The sequence below is a fragment of the Watersipora subatra genome, chromosome 1 (assembly GCF_963576615.1).
Source record: "Watersipora subatra chromosome 1, tzWatSuba1.1, whole genome shotgun sequence".
NCBI classification, from domain to species: Eukaryota; Metazoa; Bryozoa; class Gymnolaemata; order Cheilostomatida; family Watersiporidae; genus Watersipora; species Watersipora subatra.
In genome coordinates, this window is record NC_088708.1 from 9,343,903 (window position 1) to 9,368,860 (window position 24,958).

Genomic DNA, 24,958 nt, shown 5'->3' on the forward strand with positions numbered 1-24,958 from the left:
CGCAACAAGTAAACTAAATCATTTCAAGGTTTATTTAAACTTGTAAAAATCATGAGTTGTGTTTTCCATAGATACCAAGGTTTTCGGTACTACACGTAGCTACGCGAAAGCATTATTGTCGGCAGCACTGAAGCTTTAGAGAGGCTGTCTATCCAAATAAAATTTGCTTGCAAGGCTTAATGATGGCCTATTTATGGTTTCAGTGCGCTCGTTTTTCAATAAAACGCTCAAAATTTGTGGAAACTAGGCGAATAGCTCAACATTATTCAGTCGCCTGTCAATAGTTTTGGTGTGTGCAATTTTCATGTGGAATAGGCTTGACTTTTTTCGTTTTTGGTTTACCTATCTTTTAAATGCAAGATGTCAGACTGATAAACAAATGAACTTTCAAGTCGTCTTCGCCAAACTAAGGAGTCTAGTTTTTAGCTTTGGGCAGTGGCAATAACTTAGCAGTGGCAATAGCTTTGTGTAGAAATACTAAGGTCATATAGATATTACTCAATACAGTTATAATTACCAGCTAGCAGAAACTACATGTACTTCAAATCGATGCATCTAATTACATGTACTCACACTCACACACATTCATATATTAGGATGCTCAGATCGGACATAGCTTGGTAAAAGGGCAATTCTTGCTCCCAAGAATGATGCTTTTGATTCAACCAATACTAAACTCCGTTGACAATCTACCTGGTGAAGGCAAGAGCTACAAATTGATTGATAAAATGGCTGATCCAGATAAATGCAAAGATGTTTCCTCGTGATCTTATTTTAAAAAAAAGAGCCCCAGGTATTCATGGAAACTTGACCTCTCAAAGCTTTGCAATGGAGCTTGATTAGTTATTAAACTGTTGATGTTGACATGGCCGCCATTTTGACACGCAAATACAAAGGGGAAAATGTATTCATCTCAAGAGTCCCCCTCATTCCATCAGATCTACCATTTGAATTCAAGAGACTTCATTTTCCAACTAAACTCAGCTTTGCAATAATTGTGAATAAAATAAAGCTAATAGTTATTGGGCTGAACCTTATGAAGCTTGTGTTCTCTCATAGTCAAATTTATGTAGGCTGCTCAAGGATTGGCAATCCTAAAAATTGTATGTTCCGATATCAGATGGGTAAACCAAAAGTTTTGTGTACCAAGAAACATTCCAGAAATAGTGACTCAAGCTTGTGCCCAGAACATTCACAAGGTGTTTTTAAAGAGCATATATCAATTATCTAGTTATTATTAATATATAGTCCTATTCGTAACTCAGATTACAAATTTGCTTCCAAGAAGGCTACAATAAAAAACACTTGTAACATATTCGATTGGTGTTGTTTTTTAAATATCTTCCTCTACTCGGGAAAACACTAGGTACTAGCGCTAGTGTTGATAAATTTCAAAATTGTGACCAACTATAGTTAAAAGCATTATCTCCATAATAGGTGTGAAGAAGATGCTTCCTTTTGGTATATTTTACTCAATTGGATAAGCTAAACGCAAAGGCCCTATCACAGCAGCAGAAATAGCTGCATAACCTATATGATTGCAGAATGTTCTGTTTTATACAACCATTGGCAAATGACTGAGAGGTTAAATTTCTCAAACTGCAAAAAGTGAAATCATGATTTTGAAAATTTTTGAAAAGGCGATTAGCAATTCATGTGTAGTCAAGCTTCGCCACTGCAACACAGAAAAGTAATATGTTGGAGAATAAATCTTTCATGAGCCAATCTTACAACTGTTTTTGGCTGCTGAAAAAATAAGGAAACTTACCAAAATATGCTTCTAGAGTTACCTAGGCTGTAATTAGCAGGAAAGAGATACATGATTTAAAACTCCTGTATGTAGAAACAGTAGTATTTCATTATGTTTCCATGATGCGCAGTACTTCGATGCGGCCCCCTCCGAAGTCGAGGGGATTGTACATTTACATGCTGCGCAATGGTTTTTCAGCAAATTAGCCAGAGAAGAGAAATTGTATAAATCGAATCGCCGGATGGAGACATGGAATCGATCATAGATACCGAGCATCAGAAACAGTTTTTTTATGCTTTTGTCGTCATTATACTTTTATTTACAATACACATTCACAAAGTTTTACAAACCTTAACACAATGTTTACAAAGTAATATATTTCAATAAATATTTTTTAAGTGATATATTATTTAAATGTTACTTTAAGACTTGCCACTTATTTTTAGAAAAGTGTTGGTATCGATAGTAAAATCAAGTCAAATCACCTCATCATCCTCGTGGGTACAGACCATAATTAAATTTAAGTGAAAGAAGATTGGAAGAAATAAAAAACAAGATAAGCGGGATAACTTTTGTACTAGTTTATGGCCCTCGATGAATCTGCCTCCGCAGCAAGAGAGCTATGCGCAGCCACTGCACAATTGCTGTTTCCTTGCTGCGAATTCACACTGATCAGTCCGCAGTGATTTCAGTGCGAAGACGCAGTTTCCATGATTCGGAGAGAGCGCAACTCCGAAGTACTGCGCATCATGAAAACATAGTGTTTGTTCAAAAAGGGTATTTCCTAGTAACTATTTTAAGGCACCACTATAGAGGAGTTTAATGCAATAAATACATGCATGTCAGGGTGAAGGTCAACAAAGGTTTTCCATTATCTTTTAGAGGAATGTATAACTGAACTTCATGCCACAAAAACTGGAAGTTGGTGACGGTGTAAAAATATATACAGTAGCATAATTTTATCTTGATGTTGAAGTAGGTCATAAGCATTACTAAAGTGAAAATACTCATGCTGTTGTAGCTAGTATAATGCTGGTAAATGATGGACTTCTGCTGCATGCTATATACTTCAAATGAGCAGTTTGTAGGAGAACAATTAGCCATCAGTGATTCAGATTGGCTGGAGGTTTATATGCTCTAAAGAAAAACAGTCATGTATATGAGCCCCTGGGAAAATGAAACGCATTATTAAAATAGCAGCTAAGCAGTTTCAAGGTTGCATAAACAAACCCAGTCAATAAAAATTACCTGCTATAGGGTTTTCAAACTGAAATGAGTTCTTCATTTTTTTTAGATAGCAGACTGCCATTGAGCTAAAACATAGATCGATTTAATAGACATAATAGGTTTACTCACTTGCAGAGAACAGTTACAGAAAAAATTAAACCACGTATTGCCTAATGTTCTACCGCCATTGCTAAAAACCGGTGTAGCTTATCCATTTACTTTCTTGATTTATTTGAATTTTGTTTCTCGCATAGAAACATTTTGTTTTCTTGCTGTTTTGTTTCTGGCATAGAGATTCCCTGTGTTGAGTTTTTTGCAATTAAAAGGAATCATCTTTTCATAATGATTTAGATACTTCTGATATGTATGTTGACCATTCAATAATACTTTTCGCAAGGGTTGTTTGAAAAGGGTGAATGCAAGCCTTCTCAGTTTATTTTGAATTGTAAATATTGTGTTGAAATTTTAGCCACTTGTTGATGACTATTCCCCAAACATGCTGAAGAGTACACATTAACAATGGCTATATGGAGCAAATTGACAGGTTTGTGGTTTACCATTTGTAAAATTATTTTTGTAGCATTAGCAATTTTATGGAAAAAATTACCAGTTGTACTTGCTATGGTCATTAATCAGTTGAGTCCGTTAGAAATTAGCTTTAGCTCATTACTATCCAACCAATAGATATCTGAATGCCATTCAGTAAAAGGGTTGAAAATGTTGTCACTCATCTGTTTGAATAGTTTAAACACATTTTATTATTAGATTCTTTTATAGAATGTTGTTTTAAAACTGATCAAAACTTTTGAGTTTGACTATCAACTGTAGTTGTGTCACCATCTATGGTATTATGTTGATGTGGACATCTTTCTGGTAAAGATGGTCTACATATTAGCGTGGTTCTTTACCATAGTAGTTCATAGTATAACTCATAGACCTATTACGATAACTATACTTTATAGGTATAATTAATAAGTCTATGGTATATGGTTTATCTATATACAGTATATAAATAGATATAGGTATATATAGCCGGGCGTTCGGCTAGTCTGATGCTAAACCTAACAGCCGTCATATTAGGGCTACTGCTTTATTGGTAGTCCTTTTGACGTGGTATGATCATCTAACATTTTAGATTACTAACTAGTCTGGAAGCTTTACAAAAGCTGATGGTTGTTAAGCGAGTATTGCTCGAGAGAGAATGTAAACAGTTGGAGTGTCTCTTACAACCCTGGTAAGTTTAGCGGGCGGATCTAAATGCAAACTAATCAATTGTTAGCAATCACTATCGTTTCTGTGCTTAGATTTCTGAACCCAACAAACGCCAATTTAATATGTACACTGAACTGAAGTTACAGACAGCGCAAAGTGTGAACTAAAAGCCTGATGGATGACCAACTAGTAAAACAAACCAATCAGGTTTCACTCTAACGCAATGCATGACACAACGTTGGAATCAATATCTAGGACAAACAGCCTATGCATGAGCCATGTGCATCGAATTGTGGATTACTCAGCTAACAATAAAGATACAACAAGACAACAATAAGACACCCCTGTACATGGTTTACTAGCTTGCTGTGTGTTAATATTCTCTAGAAGTTAATTTTATTTTTATGAAGGAAAAGCGTGACTGAAATCAAAAAAGAGGTGAAGAAAGTGACAGCAAGTGGTGATTCAGTTATAGCTTCATCTGATAAGATAGGAGCGCCTGTGGAAAACTTTGAGCAAATAGATGCAGAAATGGAGAAAGCAGATGCTTTGCTTAAGAAGGTGCAGAAAGTGCGTTGCGATGTCAATGATAGTGTAAGTGGACATTCACATTTTTGCTGCAAGTTTTGTACGCCTTATTAAAGAATCCTGATAGGCCGTGGGCCAAGGCAGTTTATCTTGTGTTTTCGTTGGTACTTCTTTTCAATGGCAATGTTTAGCACTTGCTACATGTAGATGGATTTGGATGTGTAGAATTCATATCCAATGAGTTGCCGTGCCTAGGATTCCCACTAGTGGGAGAAATTTCACATTTTAGGTTTGGTAGTTTATTTTCCTTGCCATGCGTGCATGGTTTGAGCTTTGTGTAGCCAACATAAATGGATTTTCAAGAAATTAATCTAATAACATTAACTGAGCATACAAGTCAAACACTTAGTCACCGTTAGAAAGCTGAAAAATATTTTTTAAAGAGCCTGAAAGGTTTGTTTCTAATGGTGTGTGTCTTCAACTTGTCTGCAAGGACGCCCAGATTCACAGAACATTCTATCAGAGGCTGACTAACAAAAGCAAGATTGTGCTCGCTAGAAAAAAACAGAGAGGTGAGTGATTATTTTTTAGACTTGTGGTACTTTACCACTCCAACATTTAAGATGAAATTATGTGACTTAATTACTTTATAAAATAATTATTATGTAATTTACTTACATAATTACTAATTATTATTAAGATGAAAGGAATGCTGACATGGTAGTCTGTACAAACCTGTCGTGGCGGCTACTGATCAAGATGCTTGTATTCAGTTTGAAAATTAACTAAATTTCAATTCAGCCAGAAATTAACCATTAGGCTTGCCCTTGTTTATCAAATGGATGAAGCATGCATGTATTCATTCTGGTTTATTGGTCTAAGCTGACTAACTCATAGTGATTTCCCCAGTTAATGTTGTCCTGGCATTCATTTAGCCATATGAAGAGAGTCGGAAACCTGCTATTCATGATACACCTTGTCAAGATGAAGCTGAGCCATCAAAAAATCACAAGATCAAATTCTGCTGTGCACTTCTACGCATCAAGACCTGCACTTCAGCGTATATGCGTGATTTGTAGAAAGAAGGTGCTGTACTACTCACACAAATCAACTACTCGCAAAGCTGTCCTTCATGTAGCCAAAACTGTGTCTGCTGGTATGTCCATCAATCCTGTGAATTAGCTTGAGACATGATTTCTTCAGTTGCTTTGACTATAATAAGTAATTTGTAAGCAGTGCCCTTTATTGTTTTGCAGTTCAACTTGTACTAGTACGGTACCGATGATTGGCATCACATTACATTGCAAGCAGCTATGACACCCCACAACTGATTTAAACTTCTATCAACATGTTCAAGCATGATTGTGTGGAAACATTTGGCTAATTTTGCGAGCGGTGCACCTGGCTACATATGCAGATGGATTGAAGAATGCTGCTACCATCAAACAGAAAGAATGTATACTCATACACTTTGATCAAGAGGTGGTTGTTTAAAAGATGTTTAGAATCAATTAAGAAGATTGTCCAACACTTACCTATGGTACCTCAGAACTTGTTTTGTAAAGGGACAATCAGAGAGCTGTGCCTCTAACTATAGTTTTTGGATATTTCAGCACAGGACAACTGTACTGTGCTGTCCCCCTGAGGACAACTGAGTTAGAAAATTTCTCAGAGGACTAGTTCATATTTATGGTGGACATGATCAAACTACCATAGATGCAATGTCTCCAAGCTATTGAGGTTGTTGGGCCATAATTGTACTTGCCATGACACTTATTCAAGCTCTGTCTGCCAGTACTATTCTTTCAACATTCGAACAATTTGCCGATACCATTCTTTATGTGCGTATGTTAAGAAGTACAAGTCTGCTTGCGTTGGTGTTTGTGATCGACAACTATTACAAGAAGATAATCAGAAAGGGGAGTGAGCAAAGCAAAGGGTGATAAGTAACTACAAAACAGTCTTCATCTTAGTAACAAAGCTGTGAAGTTACCAAACTGAAAAGCCTCTGTGAAGTTTAAAAGCAACAAGGAAGTGATGTTGGCATTTATTGTTTCACACTAGAAGACTGCAGTCAAGACAGCAGATACTCTACACTACAACAACAAGATCATGCTACCAGCTTCGTATTAACCCTTATGCTCAACCCACCACTACAGCGCCTACTTTGATTTGCGATTACAAGAAGGCAGACACAGGCGACGGATCACATCCTTTGACATAGATGTTGCTATCATTGCACTTGCCCGTGATAATATTAATTGCTGACTCTGTTTTTTATTGAACAGAGGCACGAGAAGTGGCTATTACATGTAGATGCCAGTGCAATGGCTACTAAGCTCAGAAATAATCTACCAATGTGAAAGTCTCATAGGTTTGCCCGCTTTCTCCGGCTGTGATGCAGTTTCGTTCTTCGCAGGCAAAGGAAAAAAGAGTCATAGGAAACTCATCAGAACAGATGTCGACTGTCAGCAGGCAATGAAAGGACTCGGAGAATCATTTAAGTATCAAGGCAACTTTATTCTCTCTGTGAGTTTCACACATGCAGACTCCCTGGCCAGGAAGACAGCACCTAAGAAAATGACACGGACATCAATTGGCTTCGGCACAGACAATTTGTGTCCAAATCTGGTGCGAGTCTATCCCTCTTTGTCATCAATCGCTGAAAGAAATGTGTGTTGTGCCAATTATGTACCAGCTACCTACATACATATGAAAAGAGGAAACAACACAGTTTGTCAATGCACCATTTCCCTCTTTACATGGGTGGATACGGGATTAGGAAAACAATGATTATGCAGTGAAGTGTCGTACCAGCATTTTAGTCTCACTTGATATTCTGCAAGCAGTTTTATGTGAGTGTCAAAAATCCAGCTGCCGAGGGAACGGCTGTGCCAGTATTGTGGCAAAGCTGCCTTACAGAGCATTGAACATGCTTGCACTGTAACAAAACTGAGGCAGCAGTAGAAGAAAATGCTGATGGTGAGGACAATGACTAAGAATTCAGCTATATTGAACAAATAGTTAGGAAGTGCGATATTTTGAAGTAACCCAGCTAGTTTTGTAAGACTGTTGATATTAGCATTACTACTATTAATCACCATGCTCACAGTGCTTGCAGTTTTCTTGTTATTTTCTATGATTTACCAGTGTCAGGTTATAGAACACAATTAGTGTTTTGATTTTTTGGTAAAATAAAGCTATTAAACCATATATTTCAACGCATGTATATATTGTATGTATACAGTTTAAATGTATGCGTAACAATCATAGGACACGGAATGTTGGAAAATGAATTTTGACTTACCACTGATAGCCTAAATCACTGCAAAATAACTCCACGAAAAAGTTGCAAATTTGATGCTTCTGCGGAAGGAATCTTATTGACGAGGAAAATAAATCCTAAATCATCATTTTTATCAAATTTCTCGCAAAAATGGAAATGGCAGCTTTGAACTCTTCAGTTTTTAATTCTCTACACCTAAATTAGTCCAAGTCACTGAAGAAGTTGCCACTAAAAGGGGGTGCCAACAGAACTCCGTTTCTAGATCTTTTTTGTCTGCTTGGCCCACAGCCTATAAGGGTTTAGTTTTAAACTTTCCCTTTAGCTTGCCTATATCTTAGCTTACGACCTTTTTAGCTAAAGATTTTTTCCATAACCCAAGTATATGAATGAAGGCTAGTGGTTTGCCACATCTTCTTATTTACTGTTTTCAATTCTGCATAACTTACAAATCATTATCAATATAAGAATGTTGAGGTTCTTATTTCTAGCAAAGTTTTTAGTAACCGAATGTTCAATTGTTTGTTAGAGAACATTTTCGGTTCACAATTTTTATGCTTGTCTTCCTCTAATGATTGTATCCTTTTATATCTTTGTGTTCCTCATGATCACGGACTGATTATTCTGTGTTGGTTATTGCTATAGGAAGTTCAGAAGATGTGTAACATTGAAAAATCTGACAGAAATGGGACTTCAGTGAAGCCACTAATTCAAAAGGTTTCCAAAACTGATAAAGTAGAGATGGAGATTTGCTCCAAACCACCATATAAAGGTGGTGTGCAAAACAAAAGTGTCACACGCCCGAAGACCACATATACAAGCTCATACAAAACACCAGGGACAGGCGTAACACATAGGAAAACTAGACCTAAGGCTACTCAAAGCGATGATAACAAGTCAAATGCAATGAGAAATGAGCGAAAACTGAGAGACAATTCACCGACAGGAATATTTGCTGAAGCTCAAAATATAAATCTAAGAAACAATGGCTTAGGAAACCAGAATAGGCACCTCGGAGACCAGGTCTCAACAGAAATTGACGCTGATACTCAAATGCAAGCCTTCTCCCTTTATAACGATGGGTGCGAGTCAGCTATTTTTTGACCTGCTAGATTTCACCATTGTCTACTTTTGGTAAAAGTCATCATTGATAGTTTTAGAGAAATGTTTTCGCATGCAACCCGCTGTCTAAACAAGCTATACACACTCTGTTGATTGTGAAAATTAATGAAGTGCTTCATGTATTTATTTTATTATATACTCCAAAACATCAAACTGATAGTCTGAAAAACGAGCTAGCCTTGAAACCTTTTCAGAAAAATCATGGTTCATTCATCTGCCTACAGAATTGGTACCCAATTCTATCCTGCAGCCCGTGTGGGTATTTTTTGCGATAATGTTAGTGTTTTTGTTATTACCAGTGATTAAAATTTGACCATATTTCAATTCTCATCTCCCACACGAAAGGTCTTGCTGCTTTTCAGCTGTATATATTACAACAATACACATTTAACAATGGTGTGTTGGGGTGCTCATTTCTCTACAAGAGTCTGATGAGACTATTGAAGACAGAATTCTTTTGTGGTCTGCTGTATAAATATGTTCTTTAGGTGTGTTTGAATGAGACTGATTAAACAAGCTCAGTGCTTACATGAGGTCATCAACCTCAATCGTTTTTCTATTCTAGAAGAAATATGAAAGTTCCAAGATGTCTGAAGACTGCCTCATGCCTAAACAGACAGTTGAAGAGCAAGCTGAGGAGTTGCAATAATAGGACAACTCCTCTCTCCCAGCGACTCTCTGCTTACTACATAAGCCTTGAGCAGGGAAAAAGCTGAGACTAACCATGTATACACCCAAGAGTGTTATATTTTCTCTCTTGCAATACAATAAAAGATTGATGTGTAAAAGATGACCAGGGATGACAGATCTATTATCAAATGCATACGAAAAACAAAAAAGAATGAGTTAACAACCAAATCTGAGACAACAAGCAAAATTGATAAAAGTATGGTTCATAAAATACTTATCAATGTTAGAGAAATTCAAGTAAATGTAAGTCCTGCTTCGTTGTAGACAGCAAAGATCTTCTCAACAGATGTAGCAAACGCAGCAGTTCGTAGATCTAGTCCGAGGTTGTATTCCATAGCTGTGCGCATTATTTTCTACAGAAAATGTAACCAAGTGTTTGCAAAGCGTATTGAAGCGATTGACACTTATAATAGTAATTGATTAATCAATAGCTTAGACTTCCTGACAACTTCTGACCACTACTAGGATATTAAGGCAAACTTCTACTGTCAAACCGAACAGCGATTTCAAACTACTACATACCTAAACAGGCTTATGTTTACGCAGGGTTAAATTGGCAGAATTAAAATTATCAAAATTGTTCAGATGCTTACACCTTAGTTTCTAGGGTTTTATTAATTTCATGACACTGAGACAACAATTCCCATCGTTGAAATTCTCAAAAAACGTTTCTACTTCATTTGAAAATGAAACTAGCTTTTTGAGTGAGTAATGAAAAAAAGTGAAATCCGTGTTGATATAGTCAAACACAAAGTTTATCCATTGCTAAAGATTTATGTTGAGATTTGACTACTGTTGGTAGTGAGCTAGTTTCAGCGCTACAGCAGTCTCCGTCATATTTATGAATTGTCTGTTCCTAAACTCGCTGCATTCTGGTGGTGTCACATTAAACATCTTTCGAACGTCGACACGATCGCTACCAAGTGGGCTACAACTTTGTGTCTCTTGGTTCGTCTTGTGTTTCTAGTTGTATAAGTCAACGAGCCAAATGGCTGGCATTGCATGAGTGATAATATAATTACCGATGAATTTGAGTAATGTACCTCGTAAGCTAGTAGTCCAAATCCAAAGCTAGCTTAAAACAATAGCAGTGTTTTAAGCCAGCAAAATAATCGTTACGAGAAATGATCAACTGTCCTAGCTGATAACTCCAAGAGCTTCAAGTGTGAATATTTTAGCTGATGTCATGAATGTCATGACAATTATTGTTCACTGCAGCTGCTGTAGTGGAGTGGTTTAGATCACTAATCTTCAGTCCTGGAGGTTCTGAGATCAAATCCTCCGTGAAGCGGATTTGTTATTGCTAAATTGTAATCGCCATAACTGGACACAAGGATGGTGAAAGACCAACACTGAGATATACCAATGCTCGCAAAAGTATAACAAAAAGATTTTCTAAAATAAAAGCATCTAATTGATAAAAATGCAGTATGTAGTTTCTTCATGCTGCATTAAGTCCTGGTTTTCACACCACAATAAACTGATCAAATGCCAGCAACTTTTACGCCAAATCCCTGCAACAGCTTACAAATATTAAATGACAGATTTGAGGCTTCTAGAAACCTCATTATTGTAAGACAATGCCACTCAAAAAAGCCGTCAGAAGCGCTACACATGGATCTATTTGCAGCGGGAAAAGTACATATAAGCCATGCATTTTTGTGCTGGTAACAAGACTGCATGTAAGTATTGACTGTAACCTATGGTGAAGGAAAGAAACTTACTGAAGCAGATCTCTCCATTGTATACTCGAGTCCTGAGTGGACTATGTCCTTCTCAGAAGCACCAGCTATTCTGCTTTCAAACTCCCGACTTGGCTCGATTGGGATCTTTCCTCCGTTTTTCCCAAATTTCCTCTCCAGTGACTCTTGAACGCTCTCTGTAAACGGTATAACAATACAGGATGTCAACAGTAAGCACAAACCTATACCAACACATGTCATCAACCAGTCTAATAGAATTGACGCAACTGTAACAATGGTTAATACCCACGGAGCAAATGATAATTGGAGTCCTTCTCATACTTGAAGTGAAGCCTGCCATAGCTGACGTGATTGAGATTCTTGAGCCATTCGAAAAATGAGACAGTCACACCTCCAGCATTGCAATACAAATCTGGTATCACTAGAATATTGTTCTGCAGGAAAATCTTTTCTGCTTCATCAGTAATTGGGCCATTGGCACCTTCAGCGATGATCTTAGCTTTCACCTGAATTAGTTCATTCAGATCAAAATAAACAAAGTCCTCAAACCTACAAGACATAGTTCTCAAAAGCCAGAGTACATATTCGATACAGAGTCAGAATTACACCTTTAATTAATAGCTACCATCACTAACTCTTACATCCGTTAGCTAATAAACACTGAGAGAAATAAAACTTTTCAAGTCTATAAGTCAAAAGCCTGGAAGAGCGATGGTATCATTGATGTACCTGCGCAGCGTTTTCCTCAGTCAGAACTCTCTCACCAGCAGCTGGCACTAATATGTCGCATTGCTCGAGCAGTAGATCTCCATCATATTTGTCTGCACCAGGAAACCCAGTGATGGTTCGGTTGGCCTACCAAACAACTGCAAGGATTAATTTTATGAAACGCTTTAGAGTATTATGAAGACACTATTTATTATTGTACTAATATGTACCCTTAAATGGTGGCATTAAATGCTAAATTAATGGCTAAAATACATTGTCCCACCGTAGCAAAATATTGTTCGGCGTTAAGACTACTCGAAATAAGTATATCTATACGTGTATACGATAGATATATTCATTTCGCATGATGTAAAATGGTGATGTAAAATGGAGATATCTATGCCAAATGAAAATATATATAAAAAGAATACATGTATGTATACCGTTCCATATATAAAATGTAGATACAGTGAAACACGGATAACTCAAACTTCAAGGGACCGAGCAAAAGTGTTCGAGTTATTAGAACGTTCAAGTTATCAGGACAGTCATAAGTGCACGTATTTATCAGTAGATATATGTACATATACAAACTATATATCAATCAAAAGCATAGATTGCTTGTTGCAAGTTAAAGGGTCTCTCGTGTGAAGTTGTAAATATTTTTAATCAGAAAGTATAGATATTTTTCTATCACTTGAGATTTGTTTGTTGCTTTAGGTGATGTGACTGCCAGGACGTTCTCAGATTAAAATTGGCAAAACTTGATCGCGGTTAAAACGCTCAGAAAAAATACGTATTTTTCTACTGAGCGTTTTAACCAAGAGCAATTTTGCAGTAAGTCAGTTATTACAAAGCAGCTTTACTATTAAAAACCCATCATCAATTTTGCTGATATTACTTTAAAGTTATCCAAATTTTACCTCACTTTTCTTGCTTTCGGAGGGCTTATCGCTAAGCGGATGTTTAGTAAAATTTGATTTTTGCAAACCTTTAGAAAAGTCGTTAATGAAAATATTTGCCGATGTTGGTAATAACGAGGCCTAAGAACTACTAAAAGTCGACGTTTATCGCTATGGCTTGGAAGAAAGTGATATTCTAAAGCAATAGTAACAACCGTCTCGGTAGCCGTTTGGCAAAAAACTGTTCGAGTTAACGGAGTTTCGGTCGAGTTATCTAAAGCCATTTATCAATTCGTGGGAACGGACCAAGCAAATCCATTCGAGTTAACCATGTGTTCGATATATCCGAGAGCGATATATTCGAGTTTCACTGTATATACCCATGTATACAAAATACAGAGATATCTATTTATAAAATGAAAATATCTGTAGTTAAAAATCAATATATTTATATATATATATAAAAATTGATACCACTGATCACAAAATATTTGCATTATGAAAGTTTTGGAGCCAATTGACTGACAACTTTGTTAGAGTTTTAAATAAGTGCCCTATATTTTAATGGAGGCCTAATCATAATCATGAAGCTCAACATCTGGAGATAAGCCATAAGAAAATGGGAATGAGAAATAAACTTCTGTACATTAAGGCACTCATAATTGAAATCTGCTTTGTTTAATTTGTAGAAACATATCAATCATACTAGTATCCATCAGTATCCTAGTATCAGGATGCTAAAATCAGCCCAACTAAAACCAGACCAACAGTCTGCAGATTCCAAAAAACAAGCATTGTCAGGTCTGAAGAGATAGGTAATTGAGATGCACACTGAGCACACTACACAGGGCTTCGACCTAAAAACAAACTGAACAATTGTAATATAAAATAGTACACCAGCATAACAAACTATACTGGTTTTTCAATGTAAAGCAGACAGAAAATGCATAGTTATCGTTGAAAAATTCTTTTAATACAAAACTGTAGCAGCTTTGTCAATCACTTTCACACAAAGTTGACTGTGTAGTAATTCAATTACTAGTCTGTACTCACTTGCATTGATTATTTGTTTTACATTGGCTAACCACATCCAGAAAAGAGTGGCAAATGGAAAATTTTTTAGACAAATAAAGCTTTCCAACAGGCAAGCTGTTGGTCATTTTTTAGTGTGCCAGATGCCTTGGAGTACTTTTGACTGGTGTTGTTGTTGTCATTATTGCATAGCCCAATCACAGCAGCAGTAATAGCCAACAGCCACCGGTGACTAAATTTGATTAACAGCTTGATTATGGAATATATTTCACATGCCATCACTACTCGACTAAAACATTTCATGGGTACTTTTATGAAATTTCTCAAGGATGAGTAGTAGATGATCAAGGCTACACGGAAAATTATTCAGCCTCGCGATTACACTTGAACTACTTTTTTTTTCATTTTTTCATTGGCTAATACTATATCTGCTCAGAAGAGCTTACATAAACAACGCTCAAGCATGATTTATCAGTTTGTTTTTATACATTGTGATGTCTCTACATGTAGATACCTTGGTGTCATGTGTAGAGAATTTACAAGTGTACTTTTTTGGACGGAACAGCAAAAAACTGTTGAGAATTATAATTTCCAGTAGATTTCAGATATCTTCTGTGTTTATATAACAGTATCTACATATGCACATCATCTAAGTACATATGTGATTGGGTACACCTATAAACTGAGTGCATAAATTGAGTACATACATATTAGCATATATATCGATTGAGTATGTATATGAATTGAGCATATACGTCAACTGAGTATGTACATCAAGCACATACATTGATCAACTAGGTACATTGACTGAGCACATATATCGATTGAATAAACACCAGTCCCACATGTACACTGATCGAGTACTTACATCAATTGAGAATGTACATTGATTGAGTACGTACATCAATTGAGAATGAACATTGATCAAGTACATACATCAATTGAGAATATACACCGATCGAGTACATACATCAATTGAGAATATACACCGATCGAGTACATACATCAATTGAGAATGTACATTGATTGAGTACATACATCAATTGAGAATGTACACTGATCGAGTACATACATTCATTAACCATGTGTATCGATTATGTAGAACTGGCTAAGACTATTTCACACAGCATAGTAGCAAGTGGCATAATGCTCACAATCTTCCAGTCTTCCAACTCCCTAGGGTCAATGCCATTGACGTTATAGATGCTTCCATCAATCTCAGCAACACCGATGCATCTGGCACCAGCCCTGTGAAGGTACCTCATAGCATGCAGACCAACATTTCCAAGACCCTGCAAATGTATTGAACCATTGTATTTGTAAATTGTCTATTGTAAATTTTTTGGTGTTTTGAATTACTCTGTTATTATTCACATTCATCATACCATACCAGTGATCAAATATTGGACGTTGTTCAAAACAATGAATTTGGGTTGTAAGGGATTTCTGATTTTCATACTTGACCATATCAGAAGAAAAAACTCAGTAAATGGCTTGATGTCATGCAACACACCTACAAATATTATTGATGCTACTCAAGATCTCTTCTAAAAAGTAAAGTTCTAACAAGAAATGATGAAAATAATACATTGTGTATGTACAAGTCAATCCAATTGCAATTTCCACATTAGACTGGTAATTAAACAGAAATAAAAAACTGACACCTTGTGAGAATATGTATCAGACCAAAAACTACTTGATTGTAGAAATAAGATTTTAAAAAACAAAGAGATGCAACTAATGAGAACCTTTACGATTTTTAGTGACCTCGACACAAATGTAGCTGGTACTCTTTAAACACCTATAGTCTATGAGCAAGTTTTCAACAATAACAAAACTCATCAACATAGCCTTAAAATTTGATATTGGCTGACGGCACTTAATACTAACAGAAAAGATTGATTGATAGAGCAAAAACTCTATTTTATTATTAGTTTTTTATTATAATACCGTAAAACCTCTAATTGACCGCCATCTCTATTTGACCGGCACTCTAGAAGGGTTGAAAAATAGAGTGCCACCCTTTAATTGAACACCACCTCCATTTGACCACCACTTTGATACTCTTTGGTCTTTACGAACTCATAATAGCGAGTGATCAGTACAAAAGTGTCCACAAATGCGTACTAATACTGAGTCGGTTACTTCAATAACAGTTAACTCTTTCGTTGTTTCTAGTCAGAGAGCAGGACAACCCTATCTGTCATAAAAATAATTTCTATTATTTTTCTCAACTTATGCAATATGATGCGTGCAAAAGATTCTTCAGTATTTATATATTGCCTGTTTGAACGTTGCACTCTGTAACCTCGTTGCTTATATACTTTCATGTTTAAATTACATCTCATCAAATGGCGGAGGCGTAATAAACAAGTCGATCATTGTTGCCATTGTGACAGGGAATTTCACAGACTGCGATTGGATGATTGGAACAAAACGTCATAACCCGCCAGATTCCTTAGAAATGGCGGCTCAAACTAGTACAATGTGCTGCGTACATTGCGTGCCCAAGCTACTAACCTCAAGTGATTTAGTAATTCTATCATCTCAACAGATAAAAACGGTAACCGAACGTGTTGACCACTATAAGTTCAACGATTTGGAACCATTTTCAACTATTGCTAGGTAAGCAGAACTAATTAATTTCATGATCAAACAAAGACCTCGTTCGTTCACCGCGATAGCCATTAATTCATTGTTATTGAATATCAAGAACGATGTGCATATTAATATGATGATTAAATCACTATTGACTGACAATAAGTTCTAAGCAACTAACAAATGTCATCACGGACCATATTTTACATGTGGTGTGGTTAAATATTCCATTGTATCTTGTTGTTTTATTCGTTTGAATTTGAGGATCATGATGATCTGTCAATCAAGGCCAATCTACCTTACATGATTTGAGCTGAAGACCTAACATGAGGAAACGCTCAGATTCAACTCAATAATAAGCTATTAATTTTTTACTACTTGTCGTGTGATCTGCCTACTAGATCCCGGTGGATTATTATATGAATCAGATTTGATATTATATTATGTTATTGACACCAACCATAACTCGCCACATCTCCAGCCCTGACCCTAGTATGTATTTGGCATAGCCAAAAAAAGGTGGGCTCTACAACTGAAATATTTTATAGAGCACTCAGAGATTTGATGGACAGAGGTGAGGTGCTTCAAGCGCATCAAAATTGTTACATTAAGTTCACCCATAGAAGAAACTTGAAGAGGGCACATCCTGAACAACCAGTAAGTTTAATGACTTGTTGTGTGAGACACAGCGTCGTAGCTTCTCGTCTGCCTGTCCCTACCAACTTTCTCACTAAAAACTATCAAAGTTCAAATACTAAAATGTTGAATAAGATCACACTGGAGTTCATCCTGCAGCCACATTACAAACTGATGTTGCCTTTTGATGACCTTCATGCAGCTGTATGATTATTATGTAACTGATAGTTTGGTTAGTTTTAAAATTTTATATAGTGTCATGCAGATCTTATACTGTATTATTACATTATATTCTGGTGTATTATATTACAATAACTGTATTATGTTGTATTGAACTGCGTTGCAGTAAATTGTTTTATAGGATTTATGTGTCGCATTATGTTGTGTGACACTATATATTAATACATATTTCATTGTATTTTAATCTATTGAGTTATATTTTATTATTATAGTGCTCACATATCAAAATTTTATTACCTTACAGAAGTATGCGATGTATGAGTTAACTAAATATTGTTGTGGCAAGAGCTGAAGGGTGTACATCTATTCCTTTCATGTAGGGCTATGCACATTGACTACACATGAAAATCAGTCCTGTACCTTTTCCTATTTTTAAGTTTTAAATTTATACCTACATGTTTTGATAGATCGTCTTTTTCTGATAGGTTATGATGGATATATATTGCACCATAAATGTAAGCTCTTATATGTCTTTATGATAATTTTGTATTTTGAACTCATTGTATGTAATGGATGTGATTTTTTACTTTGTAGTCAGCCGCCAAGGACTCAATATGACAGACATTTCTCGTCATCATCTTATCCACTGGTCTGCCAGGAACCTCTTCATACTCTTTACAATGGGACCTGTACAACTACTGATTGACAGGCTATACTGTATTCCTCATTGGGTACACTGGTTGTGACGCAGACTAACGAATTTAATGTTTAATATTTTAAATGAAATTATTATATTGCTGAGCAACACGTGACAAGCATAAAGTATTTATTATGCTTCTCCTAGTGCTTTTCGTCGGTACATGTTATTTCTTTTTTATTTAACTGACATATATGAAATCTCTTGCTTAGTTCTAGATTTATTGTACGAGTAGTGTGCTAAAACAATATTGGTGCAGTATGTTCGATGACAACTAACTTTATGGATGATTAATTAATATCATAGGACTTTGTATGTGTATTTTGATACATTGTATGATAATTATATTATATAGCATGCTTACCAAGGCACACAGTCTGTTTATCATGATACATCGAAAACTCTCAATCGATTCTAGAAAGCATTTTGCAAAGTATTCAATAAAACCATTAAATAAAATCTTAAAGCTCATCATCACTGTCCATATGATTACCATCTTCAACCTCGTCGTTCATTTCATTGCTGCAGTCTACGCAGACACATAGACTTGTGCAAACTAAAGATGCAGTTTTGCATTATCATCGGCTTTCACATCTACTCTTTTTTGCATGAGCAACTAGTTCAATGCACAAACTGCCTGGGAATCGCTCTGTGTCCATCAGGAAACCACTGCACAGAATTCTTAATCATCTTTACTCCAGCCATGATTTGTGGGATCAGGTGGCATAATTAGTAGGAGACTGGATTAATAATGACTAGGTCACAAATATGCTAGAAATATTAAGTTACCATAAAACCCATCTTCCACTTGTTGACACAAAAATGTTCTGTGGCCCCCAAACAAAAATGTTAGGTCTTCAGCTCAAATAATGTAGATTGGCCTTGATTGATAGATCATCAAATTCAAACGAACAAAACAGCAAGATACAATGGAATATTTAACCACATCACATGTAAAATCTGGTCTGTGATATGATCTGTTAGTTGCTTTGAATTTAGTATCAGTCAATAGTAATTGAATCATCATATTCATATGGACATCGTTCTTAATATTCAATGACAATGAATTAATGGCTATCGCGGTGAACGAACAATGTCTTCGGTTTGATCATGAAATTAATTAGTTCTGCTTACCTAGCAATAGTTGTAAATGGTTCCAAATGGTTGAACCTATAATGGTCAGCGCGTTCAGTTACCGTTTTATCTGTTGAGGTGATAAAACTACTAAATCACTTGAGGTTAGTAGCTCAGGCACGCAGTGTACGCAACTCATGCTACTAGTTTGGCCGCTATTACTAAGCATTCTGGCGGGTTATGACGTTTTGTTCCAATCATCCAATCGCAGTCTGTAAAATTCCTTGTCACAATGGCAACAATGATCGACTTGTTTATTACGCCTCCGCCATTTGATGAGATGTAATTTAAACATGAAAGTATATAAGCAACGAGGTTACAGAGTGCAACGTTCAAACAGGCAATATATAAATACTGAAGAATCTTTTGCACGCATCATATTGCATAAGTTGAGAAAAATAATAACAACTCACAATTGAGTTACTCTGCTCCTAGACTATTCTGTTCGTATCGAAATCAATTTTCCAAACCCAGAGTTTTTCGATTTTTCATTAAAACTAAAGGCAACACCATAGAAATAATTAATAACTCTATCAGGCTAATAGTAGTTCCTTGTTTAACGCGGTTTTGATACTTCAACGTATGTGAAAACAATTTACAACTACGATGGTTTATGAATGACTAGTTTTAGGCTAAAAGTTGTCTTAGCGCCCATGCAACTAAAAGTTTATCATTATTTGTGCGAAATGCAAAGCGCAAAAGTTTTGCTCTGCTAAAAAATTGTTTGAATGCTAATATCGACTAGTTCGGTTTTGCAAAAGAGTTGACGCCGGAAGACATTGTGGAAGGTATTGAACAGCCAGAAGATGAAATAGTTCCAAACGAACACAACTGGCTGAGCGAACGACGCAAATATTTTTGTTTCAAATATGTAGATGTTGTTTCTGCATGCACCATAAGTAAGGTTTGCTTATGTCACTCTCTTGAATATATATTTGTAGCATTTGATAAACTATTATTATATAACTTATAAACTTGCTGGTTGATAGCATATTATTTGACAACAACCTAGGGGTTACCTTAACACGGCTTACAATGGATTGACGCTCAAAAGTCCTTTTATATTGCGCATAAAAAGCCAGTTTTGGCTGCAAACTGTAGCAAACATATGAATGAGTGCAATGAGCTTTTACACAACATTGTTAACTATAGCTATAAAATAAAATTATGCCTTCAAATTTAGAATGAAATAAAAAATTAAAAGCTTCAACAGGTTGCAAAGCAGGGTACAAGCATCAACTGGTAAATATATTTCTTATATTCATATTTATTTAGAGATCTACGACATGTTAGAAGGAAGCTAGCAGATTTCTTGCATTTAAAAGATTCAATGTCGCTCTGCCTGAAGGATGATGCAAAATATAGGCGACATTCGCTTCACCTGTCAAAGGGTTAAATTTATCTCCCCAAATTCTGACAAGCTATTTGAAAAATACAACGCCAGCCTCTTTTTGAACGCCACCTCTTTTTGAACGCCACCTCTATTTGACCGCCACCTCTACTTGACAGTCACTATAAGGAATGAGTTAAAAAATAGCGTGCCATGGCGTTCAAACAGAATAAATTACAGTAAATAGATATCGCGCGGCAACAAATACAATGAAAATACAGATAGGTCTCGGTCACTACTGATCATAATCTTGTTATTTAGTCACTGCTAAATCGTTTCATCACATGTACATGTACGAAACCTTTCGCTATAGTGTGCTGTACTTTGGTTGTTTAGCAAGAGCTATAGTGTGCTGTACTTTGGTTGTTTAGCAAAAGCTATAGGGTGCTTTACTTTGGTTGTTTAGCAAGTGCTACAGTGTCCTGTACTCTGGTTGTTTAGCAAGAGCTATAGTGTGCTGTACTTTGGTTGTTTAGCAAGTGCTATAGCATGCTGTGCTTTGGTTTTTTAGCAAGGGCTATAGTGTGCTGTACTCTGGTTGTTTAGCAAGTGCTATAGTATTAGAGGTGGAACGAGACAGGTTTTTTATGTTCGAGACGAGACTCGAGACACTGTCTTGTAAAAATTAGAGACTCGAGACAGAAAAATAATGTGCATTTGGTGATGATTTCACTGCACAAGGACTAGCGTACTTAATATATAAAATTGATAAACCTCTTTTTAAATTGAATTTTCACCTGGTGTAAACGATTTAAATACAACAATTTAATTGCGATATGCATGTATTTTTTGTAAACAAAAGTGACACAAACAGTTCTGAAATAGCGAAGTTATATATTTTTAAGAATTTTGAGCTTGATTGATACTAATTATTATAAATATATTGCTTTGTACATGTATATTTGTTTTAAGTTTTGTTTGTGTATCAACTGCAGTATGTGAATTATATTTGAATTATACTCATGAAATTATATGCATTATTATATATATTCTTATATTGAACTAACGATGTCATTGTTACCCGAACACGGACTATGGTCGACATGGCCTTTAGTTCGTTTCTCCGTGCACGGGCAGGTTTTACCCGCAATCGGTAGTATACAAAAGAGGCCCGAATTTTATGAAAGGCAAATGGTGTTTGGACACAATAGATAAAATACAGATATTTTACCCGCAACAGTCTTATTTATTAAATCGGATTATCTGGAGGGTAATTGGATACGACCCGGTATCTGTTTTAAGGACACAGAACCGGACTACAATATATTAACAGGGCCGTTGTCCGGACTACATGATTAGACTCGGTGGCCAACATAATCAATAACAACAGGTAGTAACGAACCTGGTAAAAGTTTAAAGGCAGTTGCCGGCAATCCATTACAATATATGGAGTTGTTGTTACTGCGAAAGCCATGTTTTAACAGCCGTGCGCAGGCGCTTTAGTTCTATTTCCTGTCTCGAGTTTGGTAATGGTTAGGTCGAGACGAGACCGATACGAGACAGGTCGATACTCGAGACGTTTCGTGTCTCAATCCACCTCTATATAGTATGCTGTACTTTGGTTGTTTAGTAAGTTGCCAGGAGAAAAACAGGACACTGCTTGTTAATACAATATACATAAAATACATACATCATCTTCTGTTATAATTATATTACATATAATTATATGTATATTACATATAATTATGGTTAATATCATGTCATAGTTACCTGGACAATAAAAGTCTTGTCTCCAAGACTTGGTGTGAGCCCAATGGCACTCATAAAGGCGGCTTCATCAACAAAGTTCTTGACTGCGTAGAATAAGCCCTGCAACAAATGCTTAATAAATCAACACAATCTCTAACTAAAATATCCAGTCATGAAATACAAGCCAACCTTCTAGATTTCAATTACGATGTGACAATATTGATCAACTCACTCTTCCTGTAGCAGATGTTCGGCCATGGATGCCACCTTGCGTTATCGGTTTACCAGTGACACATGCATGGGCGTTCAAGTCTTGCCAACCCATAGTTTGTGCATATGTATCCGAAATCCATGCCATCTCACGTTCACCTGTACCCATATCTGGTGCTGGCACATCCACTCCTGGGCCTTTGAGGAACAAATAGCGCAAACTCAACGAGAGTTATTTACACTTATTTGATCACTGAGATATGATAAGTTTGTAAGTCAAGAATACCAATAGATAGCATTTAAGAATTTAAGCATTTAAAATGTATAAGAAACGTGTGCACATGTTACACCACCAACAACAATGGAAATCAACCAGAACACCTGCTGAATTGACCTGCTGAATTCACCAAAAACTAGTGGCAATGCTTCTGAGCATGTCAACATACAACTGACTTACTAAATTGCTGTTCTACTTGTCAAGATATTAATGCTTAAGGCAGCATCAAAGGAAAAAATAGTGTACTACACTCTTTTCAGATTTTTACTTGAAAATGTTTTCTATGCTAGGCAAGGATAGTAAGCAACAGTATTAATGCTGCCAAAGATATTTCCACTTGCACACTGTCAATATTGTCACTGTACGCAATTTTCAAGTAGGCAGGTCAGTATTTTCAATATATAATTATAGTGCTTCTATGGCACTAGCTCTACAAGCATAGCTTTTTTCTATTACTCATTAATGTATTACCAAAAATTATTAGTTCATGGTAAACTTGTTAAACTCAAGTTTATTATACTTTGAAATTTGAGCAAGCAATTTTGGATCTGGTGCAGTGTACAGATAATAAACAGAGTAAAATGTAAAGTCCTTAAGCCAAAATTATTTGTATCGCCCGCCATGAACATCTGGTCTAAAACTAATGCTGAAAAAAATCTTAGAATAAATTATCTACCATCTGTACATTCAACTTGGACGAAACATTAGTCTTTTAAAAATTCATGTTAATATGATTGGCCATGACTGTTCCAGCAATGTCAAAACTCTTTGCTGCGAGCGATGATGCTCATTCTTGATGAATTTGGCATTTTTCTTAGGTTATCCATAGACAAAGATAACCTTTCATTTGCAAAAAGATTATCTTTGTCCATGCTCATACTACCCCCTGTCACACCTCATGCTGCCACGCCCATTTGAATGTCTAGCTCTGCAAGATAGCCCTAACCCACTATTATCACACTATAAGATTCTATAACTGTATTAATTACCTATGAATCCTTTCTTAGCCAACTCAACAGTAAGTCTTCTTGTCATTTGCTCCAACTCATGATCTGTATAATTTCTGGGATCTATAGCAACACCAGCTTTGGCTCCACCAAATGGCACATCCACAACTGCACACTTATATGTCATCAGTGCAGCCAATGCCTTTATCTCATATGCGTCCACTTCTGGACTAAATCTAATTCCTATAAACAAACATGCAACAATAATAAATGATATACCGGTATGTCACGTATATGGCGCACAATGCAGAAATCTCTACACTTGATCAATACTTCTAAAAACAAGCACAGTGACTAACCTCCTTTGCATGGTGTTCTATGATGACTATGTTGAGCTCTCCAAGCGTGAATAATTTCAAGTTCACCATTGTCCTTCTTGATTGGGAAAGTCAATTCAATAACGTTGTTTCCATTTTTAATTTGTTTCAACAGACCACGAACTTTCTGTTCCTTCTCGTCAGCAGTCATTTTACCTTTTAGACTTGAAATCAGCCTGTCATGTGAAACATCAGCAGCTTTGTCAAAAAACTTATTTACTTGCTGCAGAAATCTTTTCCCAGAGTCGACCTCCACTTCAGACTGAGACGAAGAAGCATTTCGCGAAGAATTATGGTTTAGCAAAAATGGGTTTCTAGGCAAACCGGCCTTGATCAATCGATGCCAGGCATCGTTATTTCTCTGCAATATAGTGGTTTTTAGCATTTTTTAAATTATTGACAATCGTGGTAAAATTTATTAGCGATAGCTACTATGTACTATTAGCTCTGTAAACAACCGCTCAGTACTAATGAAAACCCGGAAAGCCTCGCTCTGTAGTTGTAGAAATGGGAGTGGGCACATGACTCTTCATCAAATTAGGATTTTCTATTAGTCTAACATAAATTACGGCTACTGTTAGCGAGAAGACTCGGCGTCGAATCGAATCGTACTGTTGTCTATCTTTATATTTGTGTGAAGTACCGTATGTTTTTAACCGATAACTC

General features: G+C 36.2%; 2 protein-coding genes across 3 annotated transcripts; one reads left to right on the forward strand and one right to left on the reverse strand.

Annotated features, from left to right (window-relative positions):
- On the forward strand, nt 1-9,851 carry LOC137385937 (uncharacterized). 2 transcript variants are annotated; one of them, XM_068072557.1, is made up of 6 exons: nt 15-28; nt 3,447-3,521; nt 4,113-4,211; nt 4,600-4,783; nt 8,646-9,082; nt 9,688-9,851. In XM_068072557.1, exons 2-6 carry the CDS (start codon nt 3,505-3,507, stop codon nt 9,836-9,838), a joined length of 888 nt encoding a protein of 295 aa, XP_067928658.1. In that variant the 5' UTR covers nt 15-28; nt 3,447-3,504; the 3' UTR covers nt 9,839-9,851. The 2 variants fall into 2 exon arrangements, with proteins under 2 accessions (XP_067928659.1, XP_067928658.1); XM_068072558.1 differs by lacking the exon at nt 4,113-4,211 and having other exon boundaries at nt 1-28.
- LOC137385936 (glutamate dehydrogenase, mitochondrial-like) lies at nt 9,850-24,793 on the reverse strand. The gene is made up of 9 exons (XM_068072556.1): nt 24,275-24,793; nt 23,958-24,158; nt 22,714-22,889; nt 22,503-22,601; nt 15,312-15,449; nt 12,245-12,370; nt 11,805-12,021; nt 11,537-11,691; nt 9,850-10,165 (listed from the first exon to the last, which is right to left on the reverse strand). The coding sequence occupies exons 1-9, from the start codon at nt 24,675-24,677 to the stop codon at nt 10,046-10,048; spliced, it is 1,635 nt and encodes a 544-aa protein (XP_067928657.1). The 5' UTR covers nt 24,678-24,793; the 3' UTR covers nt 9,850-10,045.
- Nucleotides 24,794-24,958: the final 165 nt, after the last annotated feature.

Coding starts and splice junctions, on each gene's coding strand:
- LOC137385937 (XM_068072557.1), top strand. Junction 4,212..4,599: donor GAGTGTCTCTTACAACCCTG/GTAAGTTTAGCG, acceptor ATTTTTATGAAG/GAAAAGCGTGACTGAAATCA. Junction 9,083..9,687: donor TTCTCCCTTTATAACGATGG/GTGCGAGTCAGC, acceptor TTTCTATTCTAG/AAGAAATATGAAAGTTCCAA.
- LOC137385936 (XM_068072556.1), bottom strand. CDS start 24,677: ATGCTAAAAACCACTATATTGCAGAGAAATAACGATGCCTGGCATCGA. Junction 15,450..22,502: donor ACAAGACTTTTATTGTCCAG/GTAACTATGACA, acceptor ATACATTTGCAG/GGTCTTGGAAATGTTGGTCT. Junction 12,371..15,311: donor AGTTGGAAGACTGGAAGATT/GTGAGCATTATG, acceptor GTTGTTTGGTAG/GCCAACCGAACCATCACTGG.